Source organism: Pyrenophora tritici-repentis, chromosome 8, assembly GCF_003171515.1.
Source record: "Pyrenophora tritici-repentis strain M4 chromosome 8, whole genome shotgun sequence".
Taxonomy (NCBI): Eukaryota; Fungi; Ascomycota; class Dothideomycetes; order Pleosporales; family Pleosporaceae; genus Pyrenophora; species Pyrenophora tritici-repentis.
In genome coordinates this window covers 1,010,276-1,033,911 of record NC_089397.1, presented here as the reverse complement: position 1 = coordinate 1,033,911, position 23,636 = coordinate 1,010,276, and the positions used below count along the sequence as shown (strand labels likewise).

At 52.9% G+C, this 23,636-nt stretch overlaps 9 protein-coding genes across 9 annotated transcripts; 5 read left to right on the top strand and 4 right to left on the bottom strand.

The window, feature by feature from the left end:
• Positions 1-264: 264 nt before the first annotated feature.
• On the bottom strand, positions 265-408 carry PtrM4_138440 (uncharacterized protein; the record flags this gene model as incomplete). Its single annotated transcript, XM_066109382.1, has 1 exon — positions 265-408. The coding sequence occupies one exon, from the start codon at positions 406-408 to the stop codon at positions 265-267; it is 144 nt and encodes a 47-aa protein (XP_065960304.1).
• Positions 409-1,587: 1,179 nt separating this feature from the next.
• On the top strand, positions 1,588-7,237 carry PtrM4_138430 (DUF3659 multi-domain protein; the record flags this gene model as incomplete). Its single annotated transcript, XM_066109381.1, has 6 exons — positions 1,588-1,686; positions 1,813-2,294; positions 2,451-3,463; positions 3,557-4,531; positions 4,595-6,597; positions 6,653-7,237. 6 exons carry the CDS (start codon positions 1,588-1,590, stop codon positions 7,235-7,237), a joined length of 5,157 nt encoding a protein of 1,718 aa, XP_065960303.1.
• An 830-nt stretch (positions 7,238-8,067) lies between these two features.
• PtrM4_138420 (DUF3432 domain containing protein) lies at positions 8,068-8,400 on the top strand (the record flags this gene model as incomplete). Its single annotated transcript, XM_001938108.1, has 1 exon — positions 8,068-8,400. One exon carries the CDS (start codon positions 8,068-8,070, stop codon positions 8,398-8,400), a length of 333 nt encoding a protein of 110 aa, XP_001938143.1.
• Positions 8,401-8,517: 117 nt separating this feature from the next.
• On the top strand, positions 8,518-8,979 carry PtrM4_138410 (uncharacterized protein; the record flags this gene model as incomplete). Its single annotated transcript, XM_066109380.1, has 1 exon — positions 8,518-8,979. One exon carries the CDS (start codon positions 8,518-8,520, stop codon positions 8,977-8,979), a length of 462 nt encoding a protein of 153 aa, XP_065960302.1.
• Positions 8,980-9,298: 319 nt separating this feature from the next.
• Positions 9,299-9,765, top strand: PtrM4_138400 (uncharacterized protein; the record flags this gene model as incomplete). The annotated part of the gene is made up of 3 exons (XM_001938109.2): positions 9,299-9,324; positions 9,385-9,708; positions 9,762-9,765. The coding sequence occupies 3 exons, from the start codon at positions 9,299-9,301 to the stop codon at positions 9,763-9,765; spliced, it is 354 nt and encodes a 117-aa protein (XP_001938144.2).
• A 332-nt stretch (positions 9,766-10,097) lies between these two features.
• Positions 10,098-11,584, bottom strand: PtrM4_138390 (DUF4243 domain containing protein; the record flags this gene model as incomplete). The annotated part of the gene is made up of 5 exons (XM_066109379.1): positions 10,098-10,261; positions 10,313-10,957; positions 11,003-11,130; positions 11,180-11,325; positions 11,375-11,584. The coding sequence occupies 5 exons, from the start codon at positions 11,582-11,584 to the stop codon at positions 10,098-10,100; spliced, it is 1,293 nt and encodes a 430-aa protein (XP_065960301.1).
• A 3,022-nt stretch (positions 11,585-14,606) lies between these two features.
• Positions 14,607-17,622, top strand: PtrM4_138380 (MscS, Small-conductance mechanosensitive channel; the record flags this gene model as incomplete). Its single annotated transcript, XM_066109378.1, has 3 exons — positions 14,607-15,269; positions 15,319-16,156; positions 16,310-17,622. The coding sequence occupies 3 exons, from the start codon at positions 14,607-14,609 to the stop codon at positions 17,620-17,622; spliced, it is 2,814 nt and encodes a 937-aa protein (XP_065960300.1).
• A 750-nt stretch (positions 17,623-18,372) lies between these two features.
• PtrM4_138370 (Tubulin) lies at positions 18,373-20,265 on the bottom strand (the record flags this gene model as incomplete). The annotated part of the gene is made up of 8 exons (XM_066109377.1): positions 18,373-18,649; positions 18,699-18,891; positions 18,940-19,443; positions 19,493-19,564; positions 19,614-19,701; positions 19,750-19,900; positions 19,966-20,024; positions 20,254-20,265. The coding sequence occupies 8 exons, from the start codon at positions 20,263-20,265 to the stop codon at positions 18,373-18,375; spliced, it is 1,356 nt and encodes a 451-aa protein (XP_065960299.1).
• Positions 20,266-20,650: 385 nt separating this feature from the next.
• PtrM4_138360 (ab-hydrolase associated lipase) lies at positions 20,651-22,885 on the bottom strand (the record flags this gene model as incomplete). Its single annotated transcript, XM_066109376.1, has 1 exon — positions 20,651-22,885. One exon carries the CDS (start codon positions 22,883-22,885, stop codon positions 20,651-20,653), a length of 2,235 nt encoding a protein of 744 aa, XP_065960298.1.
• Positions 22,886-23,636: the final 751 nt, after the last annotated feature.

Below are 23,636 nucleotides of genomic sequence, written 5' to 3'. Positions count from 1 at the left end.
GACTATGGAGTAGCATGGCCTGCACGCGATTCGATTAAGTTCAGACGTCTTATTGAGGGCACGCAGTACTTTTTCAGGTACCGTCTAGCGTCGATATCTCGCCTAGACGATGTGATGTCCGTCGTGGTAAGATAGAGTTTGCTGCAACGTCAGAGCGATGCGTGACATTTTCGCAGGGTGGTGGGAACCGCAAACGTCCCGACCGTTACAACAGAACCCCGCGGCCGTTCACTGTATTTTTTTTTAGCGAGGAACATGATGGGCTCAATTGACCATGATATGCGTCTCTGGTATTATCCGGCTGCTCTGATCCGAGTCGTGGTCGCGTTCCTGGCCCTCAACAGCAGCAGTAAACGCAGGGTCCTCCGAGTCGCCAGCCATGCCGCGTCGATAGCCCGTCGAGCTCATCAGGGTGGCGTCGACGTCCTTGGAGGCATGCACAGATCGCCGCCAAAAAGGAAGCTATGTAGGGGTAGCTCCTGTCACTATGACGTCAGCAGCTCCAACGTATGCATACGCGTCGCTGCAACCTGCTTGAACACGGCACGACTTGCTCTTCTTTGCTCACATCTTGTTACATGCGACATGATGAGGGGAGGAACATCATAACTGTCAGGGATGCTGTAACCGATTCACAACGAGTGCCACACACGGCGCTACGATCGAGCGACGTGAATTGTGTGCTTTTGCTACCAGCCCGCCTCGCCATGCAGTGTCCTCGCCCGAAGGTAGTAGCTGCGAGAAGCCGTTGGTCACACACAGGAAGATAAGGCGAGGTGAGCAATAGCCTAGTACGTTCGTAATCATTGGCATGCTTCACGCAATGGATAACTCTGCCCAGCAAGAAAAGTACCTAGGTATCTGTACGCGTAGAACTGACAAGGTGTTTCTTGACTAGAGCGTTTCAGCTCCATTACCTGCAGCAATACAACGCCCATCCTGGCTACAGCCCGCTCTCCGCGGTCTGGTTCACCAAATCGACGATTTTGACCCGCTCCAATTTCAGCCACAGGTCCTGCCCCACCCCGGTTGCAGCAGCTGTCCGCTTCGTCTCACCACGCTGAGTGGAGGCTATTCCACCAGGATGCGCTGACGCCCCGCTCGAGGCTGGGGCTTTGGTGTATTGTGACGCAATGCTCCTCTCGTTCGTTGCACACAGTGCAGCGCCAAAGCAGGTTTACTATGCCTACCCGCGACTGAGGTGCGAGCTCTGCCTGGAGGACATGAGAATCGACGTCATCCATCCCATGTTGCCCATCAATCAGACCTAGCTCTCATAAATGCCTGCTTCTCAGTGATCCTTTCGCCAATTCCCAGTTTCACAAAGACGAAAGATTCGTCAATTGATATATGACAGACAATACTTCCTCCCACAGCTACTCCTTCTACTCATTCCCCCAATCCCCCAACAGACGTTCCCCCCGTTCTACACGTTCTCACTCTATATCAAGTAACGTTTCTGGAAATAGTCATCCAGGAACTAGCCACCGAGCTTCTTCCTACACCGTGCATCACGGACACGACAACTCGTACAACGTGTCGAGTATCCTATACAACAACAGTACGAGCAGCAGCAGCAAAAACAACATGCCTTCCCCAGCAGCAGGAAAGGGTGACGCCCCCCGCACCCCAACTAAGCTCGGACGGAAGCCACAAGCACCTGCGCCAAAGCTCAACAAGCCTCAGGTAGGCAAGTCGGAGGATGCCCCCACCTCCGACATGCCCGAGCAGGCAGAGGACCTGAAGCAGCAAGGAGAGGAGAAGGCGGAAGACGCCAAGAGCCAGGCGCAAGACACTGCAGAAGACACCAAGCAAAAGGGTGAAGAGGCTGCCCAAGACACAAAGGGCAAGGCGGAGGAAGCTGCGGAAGACACCACTGGCAAGGTTTCACAAGCTGGCGACGAGTTAGAGCAAGCTGAGCCTAAACCAATTGACGACGACAACGATGCCGACGAAGAGGCCGACGAGACTGGCGACGACGCTACACAAAAGGCCGGCGACGATGCCGAAGACACCGCCGACAACACCGAGGACGACGCGACAGATACCACCAGCAGAGCGGCTGACACCGGCAAGCAGGCTGGTGGAGGTGCATTGAGCGGTGCTCGCGGTCTTGCTGGCCGCGCGTCGAACCTTGCCGGCAAGGCCAAGCAAGACCCCCAGGGTGCTGCTCAGGACGCCGGCAACGATGTTCAGCAGGGCGCCCAGGAGACAGCGGAGGATGCGCAGGACACTGCCGAGAGCACCGCCGAGGGTGCTCAGGATACAGCCGATTCCGCCAAGGACACTGCTCAGTCCAAGGCTGGGGACGCTAAGAGCACCGCACAAGACACAACGGACGATGCTCAAAGCAAGGCTCAGGACGCTACTGATGGCGCAACCGACGCTGCCCAGGATGCTGCTGAGGATGCTGCTGAGGATGCTGCTGAGGGTGTCACCCCTGACCTTAGCATGCTCAAGGGCCTTGAGGTCGACGAGGAGGGGTTGATCAAGAACCAGGACGGAAGGGTCGTTGGCCGCCTTGTAGAAGGTGATGCCGAGGATCTTACTGGCTACCCCATTGGCGACAACGGAGAAATCCTTGACGACGATGGTGACCTCGTCGGTCGCTGCGAACTCACTCCCGAGATGGCAGACGAGCAGCTTCAAGGTGCCGGTGGCAAGATGCCCGACGTCGATGTTCTGAAGGGTCTTACCGCCGACCGCTCCGGCCAAATCCTCAACGAGGACGGTGACTTCGTCGGTCATCTTGTCGACGGAGACCCATCTGAGATCCAAGGCAGGGAGTTCAACGAGAACGGCGAGATCCTAGACGATGATGGTAACGTCATCGCCAAGGCCGAGCTTTCTCCCGAAGCCGCTGACCTTCCGGCGTACCAGCAGGATGATGATGAAGAGGAGGAAGAGGAAGGCGGTGCAGCTGAGGGCGTCACCAAGAAGGCTCAACAAGCCAAGGATGACGTCAAGGATACCGCCGAGGATGCCGCCGAAGGTGCCAAGGACGACGTTGAGGAGAAGGCTGCTGAAGTTGAAGACGAGCTTCCCGGCGTCGAGGCCCTGGAGGGCATGGAGATCAACACCCAGGGTGAGATCCTCAACGACGACGGCGACGTTGTTGGCAACGTCGCTGATGGTGACCTTGAGAACATCGAAGACGTCAAGGGCCTTACCGTCAACGACAAGGGCGAGGTCGTCGACAAGGACGGCAACGTCCTGGGCCAGGTCGAACTTGCTGAGGGTGCAGCCGACAAGCTCAAGGAGTCTGCTGCCGGTGCTCTGGACACGAGAATCTTGGACGGCCTCAAGGTCAACAAGAAGGGCAAGATCCTTGACTCTGACGGTGAAGAGATCGGTGAGCTCACTGACGGCGACATCAGCAAATGTGCTGGCAAGAAGGTTAACGGCAAGGGCGAGGTACTTGACAAGGACGGCAAGGTCATTGGCAAGGTCGATGTCGTTGCTGGTGAGGCTGCTTTCAACGCCATCAAGGAGCTCAAGGAGCAACTTGGCGAGACCGAGGAGGAGGACGAGCAGGCTGATGAGGATGCTGAGCCAGAGATGAGGGAGGTCACTCCTGAAATCGACGAGCTCGAAGGCTTCAAGGTCAACAAGAAGGGCCAAGTCCTCGATGAGGAGGGCGAACCAATCGGTGAGCTTGTTGAGGGCGACGCTGCGAAGTGTGCCGGCAAGAAGATCAACGAGAGGGGCGAAGTTGTTGACAAGGACGGCAACGTTCTTGGCAAGGTCAAGGCCCTCCCCAAGATGGTCGAAGCCTCCGAGGTCCAGGAGCCTGAAGTCAAGGAAGTTGAGGTCATCCCAGAGATCAACGAGCTTGAGGGCTTGAAGGTCAACAAGAAGGGCCAAGTCCTTGACGAGGAAGGCGAGTCAATCGGCGAGCTTGTCGAAGGTGACGCTGCCAAGTGCGCAGGAAAGAAGATCAACGAGAAGGGCGAGGTACTTGACAAGGACGGAAACGTCATCGGCAAGGTCAAGGCCCTTCCCAAGATGGTCGAGCAGCAAGTCGGTCAGGCTGAGGATGCTGCTGAAGACGCTGAGGGCGCTGCCGAGGATGCCCAAGACGCCGCCGAAGACGCTCAAGATGCGGCCGAAGATGCTGAGCAGGAGGAGCTGGAGCTTGACGAAGACGGCCGTCCTCCTGTTTCCATTCTTGACGGTCTCAAGTGCAACAAGGCTGGCAAGCTCATCGACTCCAACGGTAACATCGTTGGTGAGCTCATCGAGGGAGATGCAAAGAAGCTCTCCAAGTCCGGCACCACTTGCGATGCTGAAGGCCAGTTCTGGGACAACAAGGGCAAGGTCATTGGCCGCGCCCAGACCGTTCCCAAGGAAGAGGGTGAGGAGGAAGCTCCCTTCGCTGGTCTTGACGGCCTTGTCGTCGTCAAGGATGGTTTCGTCGAAGATGACAAGGGCAACCGCGTCGGCCAGGTCGTTGAGGGCGATGCCAAGAAGCTTGTTGGTCGTGCTGTCGACGAAGATGGTGACATCCTTGACAAGAAGGGCTCAGTCGTGGGTCACGCTGAACGCTACGATGAGCCTGAACAAGAGGCTGAGGAGGAGGAGGAGGAGGCGCCAGAGGATCTTTCTATCCTTGCTGGCAGGACTGTCAACAAGCAAGGCAACGTCATTGGTGACGAAGGCGTTCCCATCGCCCGCCTTGTTGAAGGCAACCCCAAGGAGCTTTCGGGACGCAAGATTGATGAAAATGGCCTCATCTTCAACGACACTGGCAAACAGATCGGTCGCTGCGAGCTTATTCCCATGAATGAGCGCGAGAGCAAGCCTGAGGGCATCTTCGCCGGTCTTGAAGGCCTCCGCGTCATCCAGGGTGGTATGGTTGCTGATGAGGACGACAACACTGTTGGCCGTATCGTCGAAGGTAACCCCAAGCGTCTCGTTGGCATGGCTGTTGATGAGGACGGTGACATCCTTGACAAGTACGGCAATGTCAAGGGCCACGCTGAGCCTCTCGAAGATGAGGAAGAGGAGGAGCCCGCCGACCTATCCATCCTTGATGGCCTTACCCTCAACAAGCAGGGTTATCTCGTCAACGCTGAGGGCATTCCGGTCGGAAAGCTCGTCGAGGGCAATTTGGCCGAGCTTGCCGGACGCAAGTCTGACGGCGAAGGTCTCATTCACGGAGACACTGGCAAGGTTGTCGGTCAGTGCGACATCATTCCTCCTAACGAGCGCCCTGAGCGTAAGGAGGGTCCATTCGCTGGATTTGAGGGTCTTCGCGTGGTCAAGGACGGATTCGTCGAAGACAATGACGGCAACCGTGTCGGACAGCTTACTGAGGGCGACCCGAAGAGGCTCGTAGGTCACACAGTTGATGAGGACGGTGACATCATCGACAAGTACGGCAATGTCAAGGGCCACGCTGAGCCTCTCGAAGATGAGGAAGAGGAGGAGCCCGCCGACCTATCCATCCTTGATGGCCTTACCCTCAACAAGCAGGGTTATCTCGTCAACGCTGAGGGCATTCCGGTCGGAAAGCTCGTCGAGGGCAATTTGGCCGAGCTTGCCGGACGCAAGTCTGACGGCGAAGGTCTCATTCACGGAGACACTGGCAAGGTTGTCGGTCGGTGCGATATCATCCCTCCTAACGAACGCCCTGAGCGTAAGGAGGGTCCATTCGCTGGATTTGAGGGTCTTCGCGTGGTCAAGGACGGATTCGTCGAAGACAATGCCGGCAACCGTGTCGGACAGCTTACTGAGGGCGACCTGAAGAGGCTCGTCGGTCACACAGTTGATGAGGACGGTGACATCATCGACAAGTACGGCAACATCAAGGGCCATGCTGAGCCATGGTCAGAGGAAGAAGAAGTCGAAGAGGAAGTCGACCTCAGCGCTCTTGCCGGTTGCACTGTCAACAAGGCTGGCAATGTTGTTGATTCCAGTGGAACCATTCTCGGACGCGTTGCCGAGGGTGACCCAGCTACCCTGGCCGGCAAGAAGGTTGATGGTAAGGGCCAGATTTGGGACAACGAAGGTAACGTCATTGGACTTGCTGAGCTTGCCCATGGTCAGAAGTCTGGCCCTGAGGGTCCATTTGCTGGTTTCGACAACGCAACTGTCACCAAAGACGGCACCGTTCAGACACCTTCTGGTGAAATCATCGGTCGTGTTACCGAGGGCGACATCAAGAAGCTCGAGGGTCACAAGGTTGACGAAGATGGCGACATCAACGACAAGAACGGCAACGTCATTGGCAAGGCCGAGCGCTGGGAACCTGAAGAGAAGGAGCGTCGCGTCAACCCCATGTCTGGCATGCGTGTCAACAAGGAGGGCGAGGTTCGCGACGAGAACGGCGACATCATCGGTCGTCTCACTGCTGGTGATCTTGGTCATTGCGCTGGTCTCGAGATTGACGACAACGGCTATGTTGTGGACAACGACGGCAACAAGGTCGGAGAAGTCACTCTTCTTGAGAACATCCAGGAAGAAGAGGAGGTGCCTGAGGATGAGACCGATGAGGAGAGGCAGCGTCGTGAGGACTCTGAGCTCGCGAAGAAGATGTCAGCCATTTGCGAAGACACTCTTCAACGCGTCCAGCCCGTCATGAAGCAGATCACCGAGGTATGTTTGACTCATTGCTTTTTCAAATTACAGCCATTTTCTAACAATAATCCAGTACATCGAACAAGCCGACCGCACTCCTCGCGATGAGCTCGATGAAGAGGAGCTTGTCAACAACGTCAAGCCTCTTATTGAAGAGGGCTCGCGCATCCTCAACGACTGCAATGGCTCTCTCCGTGGACTTGACCCCGATGGCCGTATCGCCGCTCAAGCCAAGGGCCGCCAGCAAACCGGTGAAGCCTCTCCTGAGGAGTACAAGCTTGCCGACAACCTCAAGGAGCTTACTACCACGGTCGTCACTACCATCGACAACGCGAAGAAGAAGATCTCCGACATGCCCCACGCCAAGAAGAAGCTTAACCCGCTTTGGGCTCTTCTCACCGAGCCCCTCTTCCAGATCATCGCTGCTGTTGGTCTGCTATTGACGGGTGTTCTCAACCTTGTTGGCAAGCTGCTCAACGGTCTGGGTCTTGGTGGCCTCGTCAACGGTCTGCTAGGAGGTCTTGGTATCAACAAGCTCCTTGGTGGCCTCGGACTTGGTGGCCTGACTGACATGCTCGGCGGCAAAGACGACAAGAAGAAGAAGAAGGGCGGCAACGGCCCCATGAGCATGGTCGGCGGCCTGCTCGGCAAGAAATAGACGCTTTGATGGTCGTCTGCGGGGGCAATTGGAGGAAGTAATGTCTGTTCACTTGGTTTGCAAAAAATTGTTGCATATGATACCACGACCGCATCGGGCTTGTTTTCATTCACGGCGCTTGCGTCTTTTTTCCCTTTCTCGGGTACCTCAAGAGCTGGAAGATCGGGGGGTCTGAAGGTCACACTTTTGTCACCTGGTGACAGGGAAAGAGCGAGTGAGCGTTGTTGACTGATTTCACCTCGTGAATCGGTTGATGATGGCATGAAGGGTCTTTTCTGGGTTTCCAAAATAGCGTTGCTTTTTTTTTGGTCGTTTCTTGGTCGTTTGTCTTCTGCGACATCATCATCATCACCATCATCATGCCGCGATGCCAATCTCTTTGAGGCCTCAAGAGATGGATCGTGTGAGCATCTTTGGCTAGACCAGCCGGGTTTTCCTTTGTCGCACACACATAGCAAGTTTTTCTGCGTCTTGTTTAGCATTGGCGTTGACAAGTTTGTTGGTTTGTTGTGTGAAGGAGGGTTTTAGCTGTTGTATGAATAGTAGTAGTTAGTAGTAATTACCGGTTTCTGCCTTACAATTCTGTCTGGTTCGTTGTCCCGGAAATAATTGACGAGGCAAAATCATGCGATTCTCAATCACTCTTACTCTCTTGTGTTCGCGCGACCATTGCGCTCATTCATACGCTCACTAGTGCCCACTAGCGCGTTCCTTCCCATATAAGACTAGGCACCCACCCCCTACTGAACAACACAACCTTGAACTCATCAACTTGCGCAACTATCAGGTCCAGAAGAAAACTCGGCCACACAACTGCTGTCGGGCTCAAGATGTCTTCGCCGACGCACGAGCAAACAGCTCTCAAGCAAGCAACCATCCTCAATCAAACCCAATCCCCCTTCCTCCGCCTCCCCTCCGAACTCCGCAACCAAATCTTCGACCACGTTTTCGTTCTCCCTCCCGTATGCATCGACGTTTGCTTCTACGGAAAGACCCGTGCAGCCATCCCGCCACACTCGCTAAGCCTGCTCCTCACCTACCCACAACTGTACCACGAGACCGCCGTGCTACCATACAAGTCCTTGATGTTTTCCTTCTGTGAGCCTTTTGACTTTTCTGGGTTCCTTGAGCAGCGCACACAGGCACAGATTGCAGCGATTTAGGCGCCGGAGTTTGATAAGAAGGAGGAGTTTCATGCGTATAGAAGGCATGAGATGAGGGGTTCGCATCGACGGGTTGGCAATCCGATGTGGGTGAGTGGAGGCGGGGCTGTGAGGACCATGGGGGGTTATCCGAGTCAGGCTGGTGGTGGTGCTGGGCAGGGTGTTCAACATTCTCCTGCGGTCACTCATCAGAGCCTTCGCGACACTGGTCCTACCCTGCCTGACCAGCGTCTCTCTTCATTCGACTATCACCACTCTCTTCTCGCTACTGGTAGGAGCACGATCACCAACTTTATTCAGTTCCGTCTGCCCAACTTCTACGGCTTTCTCGAATCGCTGAGCGGGTATTGGGGTCATCCGGAGAAGGAGGGGTGGACGGTGGATGAGCTAAAGGGACTGAAGTCGGTGGCGGTTCGGTACTTCATTCGGGAGCCCGTGCAGGGGCAGTCGCACAGTGATGTATACGAAGAGGTGCGGGAGTGGCGTAGGCCAGCTGGGGGCTTTGGAGCTGCGAGCTGGGATGCTGCTTTGCAGGTTCCTACGATGCAGGTGATGTTGCGTACCATGCAACCAAGCTAAAGGTTTCAATGGCTTACCTTGCTGGCTTCGAGCAGTGTCAGGGGATCATTGAGATGGAAGGGTCTGTATTATTGAGTGTAATGTACATGTGCAAGGTCACATGGTCCATTGAGGTTAGTGTAGTCATAGTCACGTGATTCACTCGCTAGTAATACACGCTAGCAGCGTGTCCCGAATTCTACATAAATCTCAAAACAAACACATGTACACGCAATAATACAATTGCCCCATCCACCTTCATACCATCAGAGTTTCCTCCTCAATCGAAAGTTACACAAATCATCTGAAGCGGTCTCTTATCACAATGTCTTAGCAAGCTATGCTACAGGAAGAGCAAGATAAGATGTAAGACCACTACTACTCTCAAACACCAATTCCTACATCCATGCTAACATGTTGTGCCAGTACTTCTCTCAACCAAACGAACTCGCCCCTGCTCCGCCTCCCCTCTGAGCTGCGCAACCGAATCTTTGACTACGTATACACCGACGCCGCCATGAAGCCCGACAAGAATGCAATGGCACTACCGCTAACCTGCCGCCAACTCAACCACGAAACTGCCATTCTTCCCTACAAGTACTGTGTTTTTTCCTTTGCACTTTACAAATATGAAGCCGTAGCCTTTACAAAGTTCCTCGATGCGAGCACCAAAGCGCAACTGTGCGCCATCGAGTCCATAGAGTGGGTGGACCAGCACAAACACCATTGGTTCGTCTGCAGATGGGAGATGTACGCGAGCGCGCTGGATAGTATTGTGGCTGTGTGGCTATCCTCTTTCTGAGCTGAAGGGGTTGAAGACCGTGGTTCATCGATGTGAGAGCAGCCTACCCCTACGGACCCTTGATCATATGAACAAGGAGGGCGAAGGTTGGGTTACCACTTTGGTTCTGCATGCGTCAGTCTAATTTTGAACCACTCTGGTGCGTGAGTAGTGGGCCGGTGACGATACAAGGGGGCTCTGAGAATGTATTTGCACTTGGGCCATGGATTGGAGATTTCGAGTCTGTATATCCAAGGTAGACATGAGCCTGGGGATGAGCTGTCGACAGCTTTGAGCATTACAAATGTGTATGATCCCTGTGTTATCCTTTTTATTATTGCTCCTTTTCCTCTCGGGATTACTGCTTCTCGGGATACCCCATCCTTGCTTCGTCTTCTGCTGTGCCAAAGCCTCCCCAGCCCTCGAAGCCATCAGCAAACTTGACTGCAGCGTTGAGCCAATGACTCGACCCAGCTTCTGATCGTCCCCACGTCTCTTCAGCTACTTTTAAAGCTCGCAATGCTGAAGATTGTTAGTCAGGAGACCTAAACAACATGGACCATTGTGACTCACCTTTGACGTAATGCGCGTCAGTTGAATGTGGTCCGTTCAATGCCTTGTCTACAACATGTTTCCAAGTCTTCTCACTACCATCACCAGGGATCACACTTTCCATATCAATCTCCGGTCTCATTTGTGCAATGAATACACCAAGTGCAAATAGCCACCACTGGCGCAACAGGCTGACATGGAATTTCGACGGGATCAATGGAAGGAGGATGCGAATTGCATGCGAACTTGTCAGTACATGTACGAGAAAGAAATCGTACTTTCCCTTCTCAGGTGCCGGTGTGCCTGTAAGAAGGCCTAAACCAACTTCCTGGGCAGCTTGGAACTGTTCATTCGGACTGGTGATCTCCCAGGCATTCCAGTACTCTAAGAAGGCTTCTTCGCGCTCCTCCAGCACCTTGGTTATATCGCCGCTTCGGTGATCGTATAGGCCATCGAAGCGCTTGTCCTCGCGAACCTTGTCAAGCAAAACCAGGAGCCCTGTCTGGCGTCCCGCCGCAGCGTGGGGGCTGGGCTTTGTGTATTTCGGGTCGTCGATGTATTTGTGGAGAGAACCATAGAAGCACGAGCCCATGGCCAGGGCCTCGATAGCAACGGTTTTCGAATTGAGCTCGTAAGCGTAGCCGAGATGGATAAGAGGATGCGCCACTACGTGGTATTAGCGACGCTTAGATGATTGTGGGTCGTACATACGGCCTGAGATTATGCCATTGATCATCGGCTCTTTGCCTCTGAGGAGGAATTCATTAATGACTTCCTTGACGTCATACTTCTTGCTCACAAGTTGGTCCTCGAAGAAGTCGATAAAGGCACGTTGATACCTAGCTGCACATCAACAACCAGAAGTCCAAGCACCAGTTAATCACTCACTCGCGCTTCCCCAGAAAATCCCGCCAGTCATCCGCAGTTATCTCACCAGGAGCATCATGCCAGGGCTCCAGTTGTGCAGCCTCCTTCTCATATATGTCGTTCAGATGCTCTGTTGTGCCTCCGAGGAGGTAAGCTGATCCCAGTATCTAAGACACATGCTTAGCAGCTACGGCCTTTACAGGAGGAGCAGCGTACGTGTGGCGTATGGTTGTGGAATCTGAGGTCGTGGTATATGATCGAGTAGTTGGCGTGGTTAGCCTTGAGCAGGTGCTTGAGTGTTCGCGGTCGCTTTTCCGCCGAAGTTTCGATATCGTGGACCTCTACGGAAGGCAAGTCGACTTTGAAGTGTGGCGCATCACGCGCGCGAAGAAACGCTGGCAATGATGGCCTTGGTAAAGTGAACATGGTGGGTCGTGGTGAGTCCAGAAGTTTGCGGGGAAGCTGCGCAACGAGGCGGCATTGCGAATGACATGGCGACGACGCGCCTTTCTCTTTTTAGCCTCGGTTCCGCTCCCGGGCTTTACAAGGGTCAGTAGAGGAGACACCATAGCTTACGGTATCTTCTTATTTAATAGAAAGATGCAGCAAGGAAGAATCAACCACGGTGCCTGGTTGGTATCTTCATTGATAGACAGGCCGGCATGGTGTCGTCCCTGCTAAGGCAGGTGAGAGCGGTGATACATGCAAGAATACAACAGTTGGGACAACGACCGTAGTAAATGTGCAATCTCAATACGACATTTCTCTTGCAGAATAATGAGGTTTGCCAGCCCCCGATTTCCTGATTAGGCAAGTACTGCTTCAGTGTGGATTATGGTAACCTAGATGGTGAAGGAACTAACCTCTACCTATATTATATTCACTCCCCCCTCTTTCCACGACCTTGAGGCACCCTTTTGTACCCTTTTCCAACTGCTCTCTGGAATGATATACATTTCAAACTATAGTTACCGCATTAGGCAAGGAATTCGGAACTGTAGATTACAGTAACCTAGAGGGTGAAGGAACTAGCCCCCACATATGTACATCCACTCCCGTCTCCTTCTACAGCCTTAAAGCCCCCTTCCCGACCTTCTTTCCAACTTCCCGTTGAAATAATATGCTTTCCAGATCGGCATTACCACATTAGGCAATAAAGTCGCAAGTGTGGAATGTAGCAATGAAATGGGTGAATGTTCTCAGTCCCTTTCGATCCCCAGTCACCAATGCCAAGACTATTGCTTTCACCGTAGCTCACGGCACTCAACAGCATCTAGCATCTACTCTAGGGTATGCTAGGTTTATATTTGCTAGAATAGGCAATCGTAATCAGCAGTAGATTATAGTAGTTCCAAAGTGAACGTCGTGGTCCACGGTAGTAACCCATTCCTTAACCACACCAGCAACTGTATTCACTATTATTTTACCAGTAATCTACAGACTTGGATACTTGCCTATTTAGGTAATCCCTATATTTCAAGCTACATCAGACGATAAATGTAATCGAGGCTAAACGCCTTCTCTATGAAAGGAGCCCTTGGTGGATACTACAAGGCCATTTTTATCATGTCGGTACTGTATGCAAGGCCGAGGAAACGGACCGAAAGTGCTATTAATGTCTCTTTCCCCCATACCACCATTGCCACCGCTACTGCAATAATGCCCAGTGAAATATGTACGCAAATTCATGGTAATGTTACAGTACATGTCTTCCATGTGATTCTATGTAGGTAATTGACAACAATCGGTGATACCGATATTGATGGAGCAGTGCTCAATGGTGAGTTTGAATAGCGGGTATCCAAATACGTTGTACCTCCGATAATGAAGCGGTCTACGCATAAGTTACATCGGTTGAGATGACAGCGAAAGCTGTTTCGATGTACCAGGTATGACACAATACGGATTGTGAGACCCACATGGCAGCGCGGAATCGGTAGCATGAATACCCGTGCTCGAGTCGTATCGCTTAAACCTTGATGCGAGGACACGTCGCTCTATGATGGAAGGCAGCGTCGTGCTCACCTGGGCAGTGTAACGGGGTGAGTATTGAGCTTGCCGCAATAGCCAGTGTCTAGAACGACAATGATGCACAGGGTCGCTCATCCTTTGCACATGGCCCAGATCAACGTTGGGGGACAAAGATGGGGAAAATGAGATGCTTGCGGGTCTCGCAACTTTGAGAAGTGATCATCTGTTGTCGTGTTGGTTGTAGTTGCCCCATTATGAAGAGGACCCCCACGTCACGATCCAAGGAATGGCTCACGCTCAGGCTGGTTATGCAGGGGCGGCATTGGGATCGGCACTTGCCAAGGTCTCGTAAAAGCCGTGACTTTGGTGTGAAACAGCCTTTCCGCGATAAGAAACTTTGACTTTGAAATTACGGATAAGAAGTCAAGAGACGCTTGGAGCTCTCACAGCACAGTACTTAAGCTCGTCGACGGCGGTCGCAATCGGCGAATTATTCAAAAGAGCTACCATTACGGGATTGTGGAACACGTGTGGTGGCGTACAGCAGTGTTGCATGCATGTGCACTTGACTCAATTAGACACAAAAGTGCAATTGGAAAGACTTGAAAGCTGCCGAGTGCGACTGCGACTACTGTACAAGTTGCGGGACCTGCATAGGAGGCTGCGTGACGTCGGTGGCTGTCATCCCAACGCGCCGCGCGAAGAACCTAACGGGTGCGAGGCCGCTGTCAGCGACCAACGCGCCCGTAGAATGCACAAAAGCGCCGTCTTTCCACACCGACAACAAGCCCGATAGGACAACCCCATCGCTTTTGTTGGATGCAAACGCGTTCCGGCATACATTTTCGTACCAGACTCCGTCCCAACAGACAATCTAGACAAAGCGATGAGACCCACCCAAGGTTTGCCATGTCCACACAAGTCCGCCGACGCTTTGAAGACCCAATTTTCTGTCTTGGACCATCACCAGGCGAAAGGTTGGCGTCGAAATTGAGAGGAACCGCAGATCGGGAGTCCCCAAAAATAATCCCTGGCCCACTGCTGCTCCTTTAACCCCAGGCCCGCTCCACTCCATGCTACATCGCTGTTCATCCTTCGATCCTCTTCTTCTGTTTTCTTCACGCTCGCACAAAATTGCTATCTGCTATCACAACATAACGGGACTTCCCTCTGTCACTCGCTAAATAACTATCTGGAAAAGTCGGCAACGAGCTTGACGTCACACCATCACTGCGGTTCGCGTTTTACACTCGCAGCTCCATCACTGTAACCACCCAGGTCTCATAGAATACTTGGCATACAAGTGTAAAAACACCGCTGTACCCGCTAGACACGCCTACTAGGCGCCCCATACTGTCAAGTTTTTTGTAACAATCAGGTGCAACGGCGACTGCGAGCCATTGATTGTCGTGGGGACGAAAAGGCAATCGTCGCCCCATATATCACGATCGTCTCGGCCTGAGCGCGCATCTCCGCCATGACGACCCCGAACACCGAGAGGCCTGAGCCGACATACGACATGGACAGCAATATGCCATATCCCCACCAGCGATCTTCCGATGAGGACGGAACGGTGGTTGGAGACGAACACCATCATCCCCTGCATCTAGATACTGGCGCACGGGCAACACACGGCCGATCGCGATCCGGCACACATCTGACAGTCGAGACCGCACATGATATTCCTCCCATGAACGGCATATCATCACCATCCCAGAATCGTGAGCAGGCCAGCAGACTCAACGATGATCTCGCGGTGCTTGCAGTCGAGCAAGGACTGAATGAAAAAGAAGCTCTGATGCGGAACCAGTCAACTACCCGGTCCATGACGCGAGTACGATCTCGCCGAACCGAAGTTGTAGACGACTTTGACGAAGCTACGAACCCATTGCACGAGCAGGCTGCCCGCTATACACCACCCGAAAACCCCAACACCAACTTCTCCAAGTTTTTCAAGAAGGTGCACAACTCGTCATGGCTCGTGAGATACTTTACGTATATCACCCCCATGGTGCTTGTGATTCTAATTCCTCTTCTCCTTGGGGCATTTGTGTTCGACGAAGCTACTGTCGGAGGCGTCGAACTGGTCTGGTTTTCCATATGGCTCATGATCGTGTGGCTGACACTATGGGCAGGAAGAGTAAGCATCCTTTTGGTATCACGTCTACCATCACTAACACATTTCTCAGGTCCTTGCCAAGCTACTTCCCTGGCCTATCGGTCTTGTTTCCAGTCTCTTCACCAACAACAGCAAGAAGTGGAGAGACATGGGAAAGCAGCTCGAGCTGCCGGCTACCTTGTTCTTTTGGTGGCTGGCCATTGAGGTGTCGTTCCTCCCAACAATGACGAATCACCATCTCAACGGTGTCAAGACTACTAGAAACTGGGAACGCAACATGAACAAGGTGCTTGTAACACTCTTCGTCGGTTTTGTACTGAACTTCATCGAGAAGATTATTATCCAGCTTATCGCCATTAGCTTCCATCTCCGAACATACCAGGACAGGATCGAGCTGAACAAGTTCCAGATTGGCAGTCTTGGCAAGTTGTACAGGTTCTCCAAAGAGAAGATTGCTATGGAAGACTCGGAGTTTGAACAGGATCACGACCATGGCCCATCTGGTGCTCGTACTCCCGGCCAAGTCCTGAACGAGGCACAGAGGAACATCAAAGTCGGCTTCAACAAATTCGGTGATATCGCCGGTAAGGTGGCCGGAGATTTCACTGGACGGGCCGTGACTGGTAGCAACCACCCTCATCAAGTTGTTCTTCAACTGATTAGTACCACAAGTGGTGCTCAGGTCCTGGCTCGTCGGTTGTATCGAACATTCGCGCGGCCTGAAACCGAGACTGTCCATAACGAAGACCTTAACAATGCCTTCGATAGCGACGATGAAGCCAACGCAGCCTTTTCCATGTTTGATAAGGACATGAATGGCGACATTTCTATGGAAGAGCTCGAGGCTGTCTGTGTCGAAATCGGCCGCGAGCGCAAGTCCATCACCGCTTCTCTCAAGGATCTGGATAGTGTCGTCTCGAAGCTGGACGATGTCTTCATGTTCATCGTACTCATCATCACCATCATCGTGTTCATTTCTTTGATCTCGACTTCAGCTGCTGGTGTACTCACGTCTGCCGGTTCAACTCTTCTCGCTCTATCCTGGCTCTTCTCTGCAACAGCACAAGAATTCCTCCAGTCCTGCATCTTCGTCTTCGTCAAGCACCCTTACGATGTTGGAGACCGTGTCACAGTCTACGGTAATACCGGTGACCTTGGCAGAGGCGATGATTATTTTGTCAAGGAGATTGCCCTCTTCTACACCGAGTTCAAGAAGATGCAGGGTCACGTTGTTCAAGCGCCCAACAGCTACCTCAACACGCTCTTTATCCTCAACCACCGTCGTTCAGGTGCCCTTGCCGAGGCCATACCCATCATCATCAAGTTTGGTACCACTCTGGAGCAGATTGAACGTCTTCGCAATGTCCTTCTCGAATTCGTCACTGCTGAAAAGCGCGAGTACCAAACCAACATTCTTACTGAGCTACGAGCAGTACAGGAAGTTCACTGGCTCGAGCTAAACGTCGTCTTCTTCTACAAGTCCAACTGGCAAAACGAATTGCTCAGGCTCCAGCGCCGCAACAAGTTCATTTGTGCACTCACCATGGCCATCCAGGAATGCGAAATCGAAGGTCCCCGCATGCGCTACCCTGGTCAAAAAGAGTCTTTCCCAGTATATCTTCAGAACCTTCAGAACCCTGCTACACCTGGCGTTGGTATCAACGGAACGCCCGACCAACCGAACGGCCATATCCGCAACGAGCCTCAAGACCAGCCTTTCGTCGCACCCGCCGAAGGCACCACTCCCGGCCCCGCTGGCTCCTCAAACACCCCAGCACGCCACGGCTCCATCCTCCGTCAACCCAGCACCACCAAACGCGTCCCCGAAACCCTCTCTGCCATGGGCCGCCGAGTCGACTTCTCCCTAGGCATGAAATCAATGGGTCTCGACGACCCTAGCGGGGACGTCCTTGATGACCGCGAAAATGACGCCCGCGCCCGCGCCACAGTCGTTCGCGTAACTTCGCCTTCCCGCTCTCAGGATCGCACCCGTCAATCTGAAGACAGCGCCCGCAGCACCGGTATCCAGCGCGTAGGCACAAACGCTAGCTCCACGCAGCGCGAACGCACGCATCGGAATCGCTTCTTCTCCCGCAACCGCCATGGTAACGATGAAGAAGCTGCCATGGCCGATATTCCAGAGGCAGACTACGATATCCCGCCCAGAACCAATACGATGGACCCACGTTCTGGACTAGTCAGCGAGAAGGCTGTGCGAGGAGACGATGAGACTCCATTGCGTATGACGTCCAGTGTTGATGTGCCGCCGCATTCCTCGGGCGCGCTACCGAGCACCGCGGGCTCAGATAGGACGTTTAGTCCACCCGCGAGGTCGCGCACTGATGTATTTGAAATGAGAAGGTTCAGGAGGTAGAACACCATATGTTTTACTCTGCTGTTGCGGCTCTTCTTTGGAGCGTTGTATCCCCCGGGGTGTCATAGGATACTTGACATATTAGAGTATAAGGGGCCACTGTAACCGCCAGCCACGCGTATTAGATGCTTACCCACCGTCACATATTTCATGGCACCCAGGTGGTATCCGGTCTTCTTTCTTTCTCTTTCTCTATATCCCATTCACCTAGTGTGGTGTGAAAGAAAAGAGAGGGGAGAAAAGTTTTTTCTCATAGTACATACTTTATTTGCGCTGGATGTTCTCCTACAATAGATGGAGAGGGCAGTTTACTTTGCTTTGCTATTACATCGTAGGCCAAGGGCAGTGCGCCGGGCTCTCTCTATTTCTCACATGTAGAATGTAAATAATTACGTATTGTTCACTTCGCCGAGCGCCTGTTTGACATCGCGTGATTATAACATGCACATTTGCTTAACATTAGGTGGCGTGAGATCATGACTGCCGTTTTACAAGTCTCTTGACAATCCCTCTGCCAGTCATTGCACCCCGCTGGTGATTGCCGGTTAGATTGCCAGCGCATCACATCAAATGAGTATAGCTGTTTCTCGAAAGGTATAGAGTAAATTGAATGACAAAATAGTTTTCCACTTAAACATGTTGACCCTATCAAAAGATAGTGACTGCGACCAGTTCTATCGCACCCACACAGCCTGTCGTAGCAAGCTCAAAAGTGTCCCCAAAGCATGGTCCCGAACGCAATTACAAAATTTAGTACTCGCCCTCCTCAATGCCCTCGTCATCAAGCGAGTCGCTGGCAACCTCTTCGTAGTCCTTTTCCAGCGCAGCCAAGTCCTCACGGGCCTCGGAGAACTCTCCTTCCTCCATACCCTCACCCACGTACCAGTGCACGAAAGCGCGCTTCGAGTACATGAGATCGAACTTGTGGTCCAAGCGGGACCACGCTTCGGCGATGGCAGTGGTGTTGCTAAGCATGGCAACACTTCGGTCGACGGACGAGAGCTCGCTACCGGGGACGCTGATGGGCCTGGAATGTGTTAGTGATGCAGCATAAGGATGAAGAATAGGGTACATACTTTGTGTAGTTGATTCCAAGCTTGAAGCCAGTCGGGCACCACTCAACCAAGTTGAAGGATGACTTGGCCTTGAGAGCACCGGCTGCAGCACTGCAGTCGCGGGGAACAATGTCACCACGGTACAGGAGCGCGACAGCCATGTACTTGCCGTTGCGTGGGTCGCAGACGACCATCTGGTTGTTGGGCTCAAAGCCTGTCTACGTTAGCAAGGCGCAGAAGATGATGGAAATGATAAACATACACTGGAAGGTGAGGTCGGAGACCTTGAAGCTCTCGTGGGAGCTCTTCTTGGCTGAGATGACCGGAGCGTAACTGATGAGCGGGTAGTGAATACGAGGGTATGGCACAAGGTTGGTCTGGAACTCGTTCAGATCAACGTTGAGCGCACCGTCGAAGCGCAGACTGGAGGTGATGGAGCTGACAACCTGAGCGATCAGACGGTTCAGATGCTCGTAGTTGGGACGGGGAATATCCAAGCTGCGACGGCAGATGTCGTACACGGCCTCGTTGTCAACCAAGAATGTGCAGTCGGAGTTCTCAATGGTGCTGTGAGTCGAGAGGACAGCGTTGTAGGGCTCGACAACGGAGGTGGAAACGCGAGGAGCAGGGTACACAGCGAATTCGAGCTTGCACTTCTTGCCGTAGTCGGTCGAGAGGCGCTCAAGGAGAAGAGCACCGAATCCGGAACCGGTACCACCACCGAAAGAGTGGAAAATGAGAAAACCTTGAAGCGACGAGCAGTTATCTGACCTGGTTAGCAAGCGAATCGAGCTAGGAAAGCGGGTAGAGCTTACCAGCGACGCGACGGATCTTCTCAATTACGCTGTCGACCATCTCCTTGCCGATGGTGTAGTGACCACGCGCATCTACTCTTGTCAGTCGCCTTGTATTTCCATGCATGGTTCTGAAACGCACAGTTGTTAGCAGCATCTTCCTTGCCGCTGATCAACAGCTCAGGGTGGAAGAGTTGGCGGTAGGCACCAGTTCGGATTTCGTCGATGGGCTGCTCTAGTCAGCGCTATTCTAAACCTCCACACATATGGCAACATACAGAAGGGTCCAAGTCGACGAAGATGGAACGGGGGACGTATTTGCCGCTGCCAGTCTCTGTGAAGAAGGTCTCGTAGGATCCGCCCTCGCCGAGTTCCTTCGCATCGGGGTTGGGGCGACCATCAGGCAAGAGACCATGCTCGAGGAGGTACCTGTGGTATTCGGGTCAGTCTTTGACTACAGACATCGGGGCGCATGCGGATTCGGGGTAACGTACAGCTCCCAAGCGCTGTTACCAAGCTGGGTGCCAGCTTGGCCGATGTGAAGGTGGCAGATCTATCGCGCTCAATGTTAGCATTGCCTGCGCAATCTACGTTCAATCCCACTGCATTCGTCATATGCGATCCTAAAGCTGTTGCTTTTTCCTCCGGCCTGGCTTCTAGGAGCATATAGCCCTAGGGAGCACTGCATCCGTCCTCTCCCCCGTAGGCGCAAGAGGCGGGGAAAGTGCACGCGTTTAGGGACAGCTCCTCTCATGTATAGACAACAATGCTAGCATACGTACCTCTCCTCGCATGGTGGATGTGTTGCTGTGTCAAACAGACTGTCAAAGGGACGTCAAAGTGCCGGCGCAACGGTCGTGGTAGAAGTGTCCTGGGTTCAAGCGGTGAAGACAGCCCCGTTGGTCGTAGCTTGGTGGGGTTATGCAGGGGTCTGGGTTTGTTTACGCGACGCGGCGCCTTGCCACTTTCATCCCGTCTTTTCATGCATAACCTCACGTCAATTTGATTTATACTGTGCATCTGACATTATCGTGAAAAGGAGGATGGGTATATTGTGTGCTCAAGGAAAAGGAGAAGACGCCATCCATGTGCTCCAACCGTGCGACGCGAACGCGAAAATAAGCCCCTATCGCCAGCACTCGGGACATGGCCACGAGAACCCTAGGAGCTGCATCCGTCTTACTCTCCAGGGCCACCAGCCACTTGTGATTGGCCCTTCTTACTCCACTCACCAGCAGAGGCATCGATTTGCACCCTACTCGACCGCCTCTCACCCTTCTTGTAATAATCCTGAATATCTTCACATCCCTTGGGCGTCCGACACACCTTGCGCGCCTCGTCCGATGCCGTCTTCCAAATCACTTCTCTGACCTCCTTTCCAACCTTCTCAATAGAGTCCATTGCCCAGATCACATCCAGATGTTCGTATCCTTCAATGACCTTGGAATGAACCACGTCGACGTGAGGTTCGCGACCACGCTCAAAACGACGCAGAAGCCGGCGGCCGTCTACAAGGTCATCGGAACCGCAGACCCATAGTGCAAATGGGGGAGTTTGCGGTCCGTACCAAGCATAACGACCAGCATCTTTCCTCCCCTGCTCGTCCTCTTTATCAGCGTTATTTGGCTCTATCTGTTGTTGGATACTCTTGTGATCATGCTCCTCATCTTCTCGGTCTTCAATAGCCTTCTCTTCTCTTGTGGCCAATATGCACTTTTGCTTTGCGAAACATTCTCGTCCAAGCCACCATCTCATACTCTCCGCACTCACGTAAACAGGAGCAAACTGAAACATGCGGTTCCTGAGATCGCGCTCCCATCGATCATCTGTCCAGTTGAACAGGAAAGCAAAGACGCGGTACCCCATTGAGCCATAGAACTTGCCTGGAAGAAGGCTGTGCATGATCATCATAAAAGGGATGAATGCATGGATACCGAACACGGTCCGGAACATGTTCGGGCTGATGACTTGCATGAATTTGAATTGTGCCTTGTTGATGAGATGGCCAGCGTAGGCAGCAGGTGCCAAAGCGCAGAATACGGAGATCTTCTCACCAATCTCGGGCCTTTGTTCCTTGGCCATGGCGACGAGTGATTGTGTGGTGCCTTGCGAATGAGCCACGAGTCCCAATTTCTCAAAGCCCGTTTCGGACAGTACACGAGAGATCAGGGCTGGAAGGTCCATCACGCCCATTTGGCGAATATTCCATGCCCACATGCGCGGATCGCCGTAGTCCAGACTGCTGTGACGAGGCTTGAAACCACATCGATTGTTGCCAAGCCAGACATCATAGCCGGACTTTGCGAGGAAGAAGGCGAGGCTGTCATCGTCGTTTGTGCAGTAAGCGCCCGCAGATTGCAAGAGGCCGTGTATCATGAGGACCGGGTATTTCTTGTTTCCTTCTGGATATTGCGATCCAGCGACCCGACTGCCGTCTTCAGGGAAAAGCTCGGGTGAGTGTGGCGAGCGCTGGGAGGATTCCGTCCGTTTGTAATCCCGAGGGTTGTAGAGATGCCAGAGTTCGATGATGAAGCCGTCTTCTGTCTGAACATCGAAGATTTCGCAATCAAGCCCTACTCGTCGTGCATAGTAGCGAACATCGCAGACCAGCGGATCAGGCCCACCCTCCAAAGGTTCAAACTCCTCAGCCGTTCCGCTATCTTCCCCATTCTCCAACTTCTTCTCTGTTGGTACAATGTTTTGCTTCTTCCATGCCCGCTCGGCTTCTCGTCTTGCTTGCTTTCGTTTGGTTTCTTCGTTGTAGAAAGGTCGCCGCTTGTCAGGATCGCGAAAGGTAAGCAACAGAATTAGATGCTTAACCATGCCGGGAAGCGACGTGAATCCGGCACCCAACACAATGACGAGAAGGAACAAAAACGACAGAATACCAGAAGAAACGCGGAAAAACATGCAATGGCATCTTCTCATGAGCGTAGGAGGTCCATACATGGGCAAAGGCGGGAAAAGAGGGTTCGTCTTCCAGGGTGCTTTTGAATCACCTAGGGGAACATCGGAAAACCCTTCGCCTTGCATTTCCGCCTCTTTTGGGAGGAGGCCGTGGACTGTTCCATCTTTTGCTTCACGTAACCGTGGTTCCAGAGGCTTGGTTTGCGCCGGATGTCCGTCGTCGATGATGTTTCTCAGTTGGTTGAGCTTTGTCGCTTCTTCGAGAGGGACAGCGGGAAGTCTGCGACCGTCTGCAGTCTCAATCACAGGGTCTTGTGGGGTTATGAATCGCGCCTCTACCGCCCGTGTAGAACCTGTTGACTCGTCTTCTTGGTCTGGGGTATACTGTCCAAGACGTTCGGCCTGGTGGGCAAAATCCACTGCTGCTTGGGTTTTGGATTTGGTGTGCTCCTCGTTATGGCTGAGGTGTTCTTCAATACGATGCTTGACAGCACTGGCGGCTGACATGTTTGTCTAGCCTGGTAATTGGGCCGCCTAGATTCTGAGCGAGTGAATATTGAGTAAAATGGAAGAACAGTGTTGAGAGATGCTAGAGTTAGTGCGTGAGTCGCAGTGGCTAATTCGATCAATGCGCCCGCGCCTTGGTCAGAGATAGGATTACGTCAGGAGATATGTATAAAACAGCGACAGATCAGGATAATGTTGTGTAAAAATTGCCAATGAGCGGCGAAAACTGGAATTTCCATGACGGGGGTGGACAGGAGATGAAAGCAGGGTTAGCGTTCGTGTGGCAGCGGCAAAGCTGCATCTGTTGACACGTGAAGGAGAGGTCTGGCTGCAGGTTTCCAACGATAAGCCATGCTGAAGAGATGGGATCGAGCACAGGTCGATTCATGAATGTTCCATTGCGGTGTATTGAAATGTTCAGGCGACGGATAAAATTATGTTGTGAATATGTACGTGTTTGTGTTGGTCATGCCATGTGACAAGCCCCCCGTGGTACCTGGCTCAATTTACGGCGACCAGCAACTGTACAGTGGACGTAAAGGCCAAAACCGTGCCTGCGAACCTGACAGATACGAGTCGCGTCGTGGTAACTCAATCCTATGTCCGAATCAGTCTAATGGTCGCGGGGATGATGCATGCATCCATGTATTCCGAGCTTGTTTAGCTCTGCCGAGGCAATGCGGCTCGTAACAGACGTCTGAGTAGATGTATGCGACAAACACGGCGCTTCCCCCGTTGATACCTCTGCCCA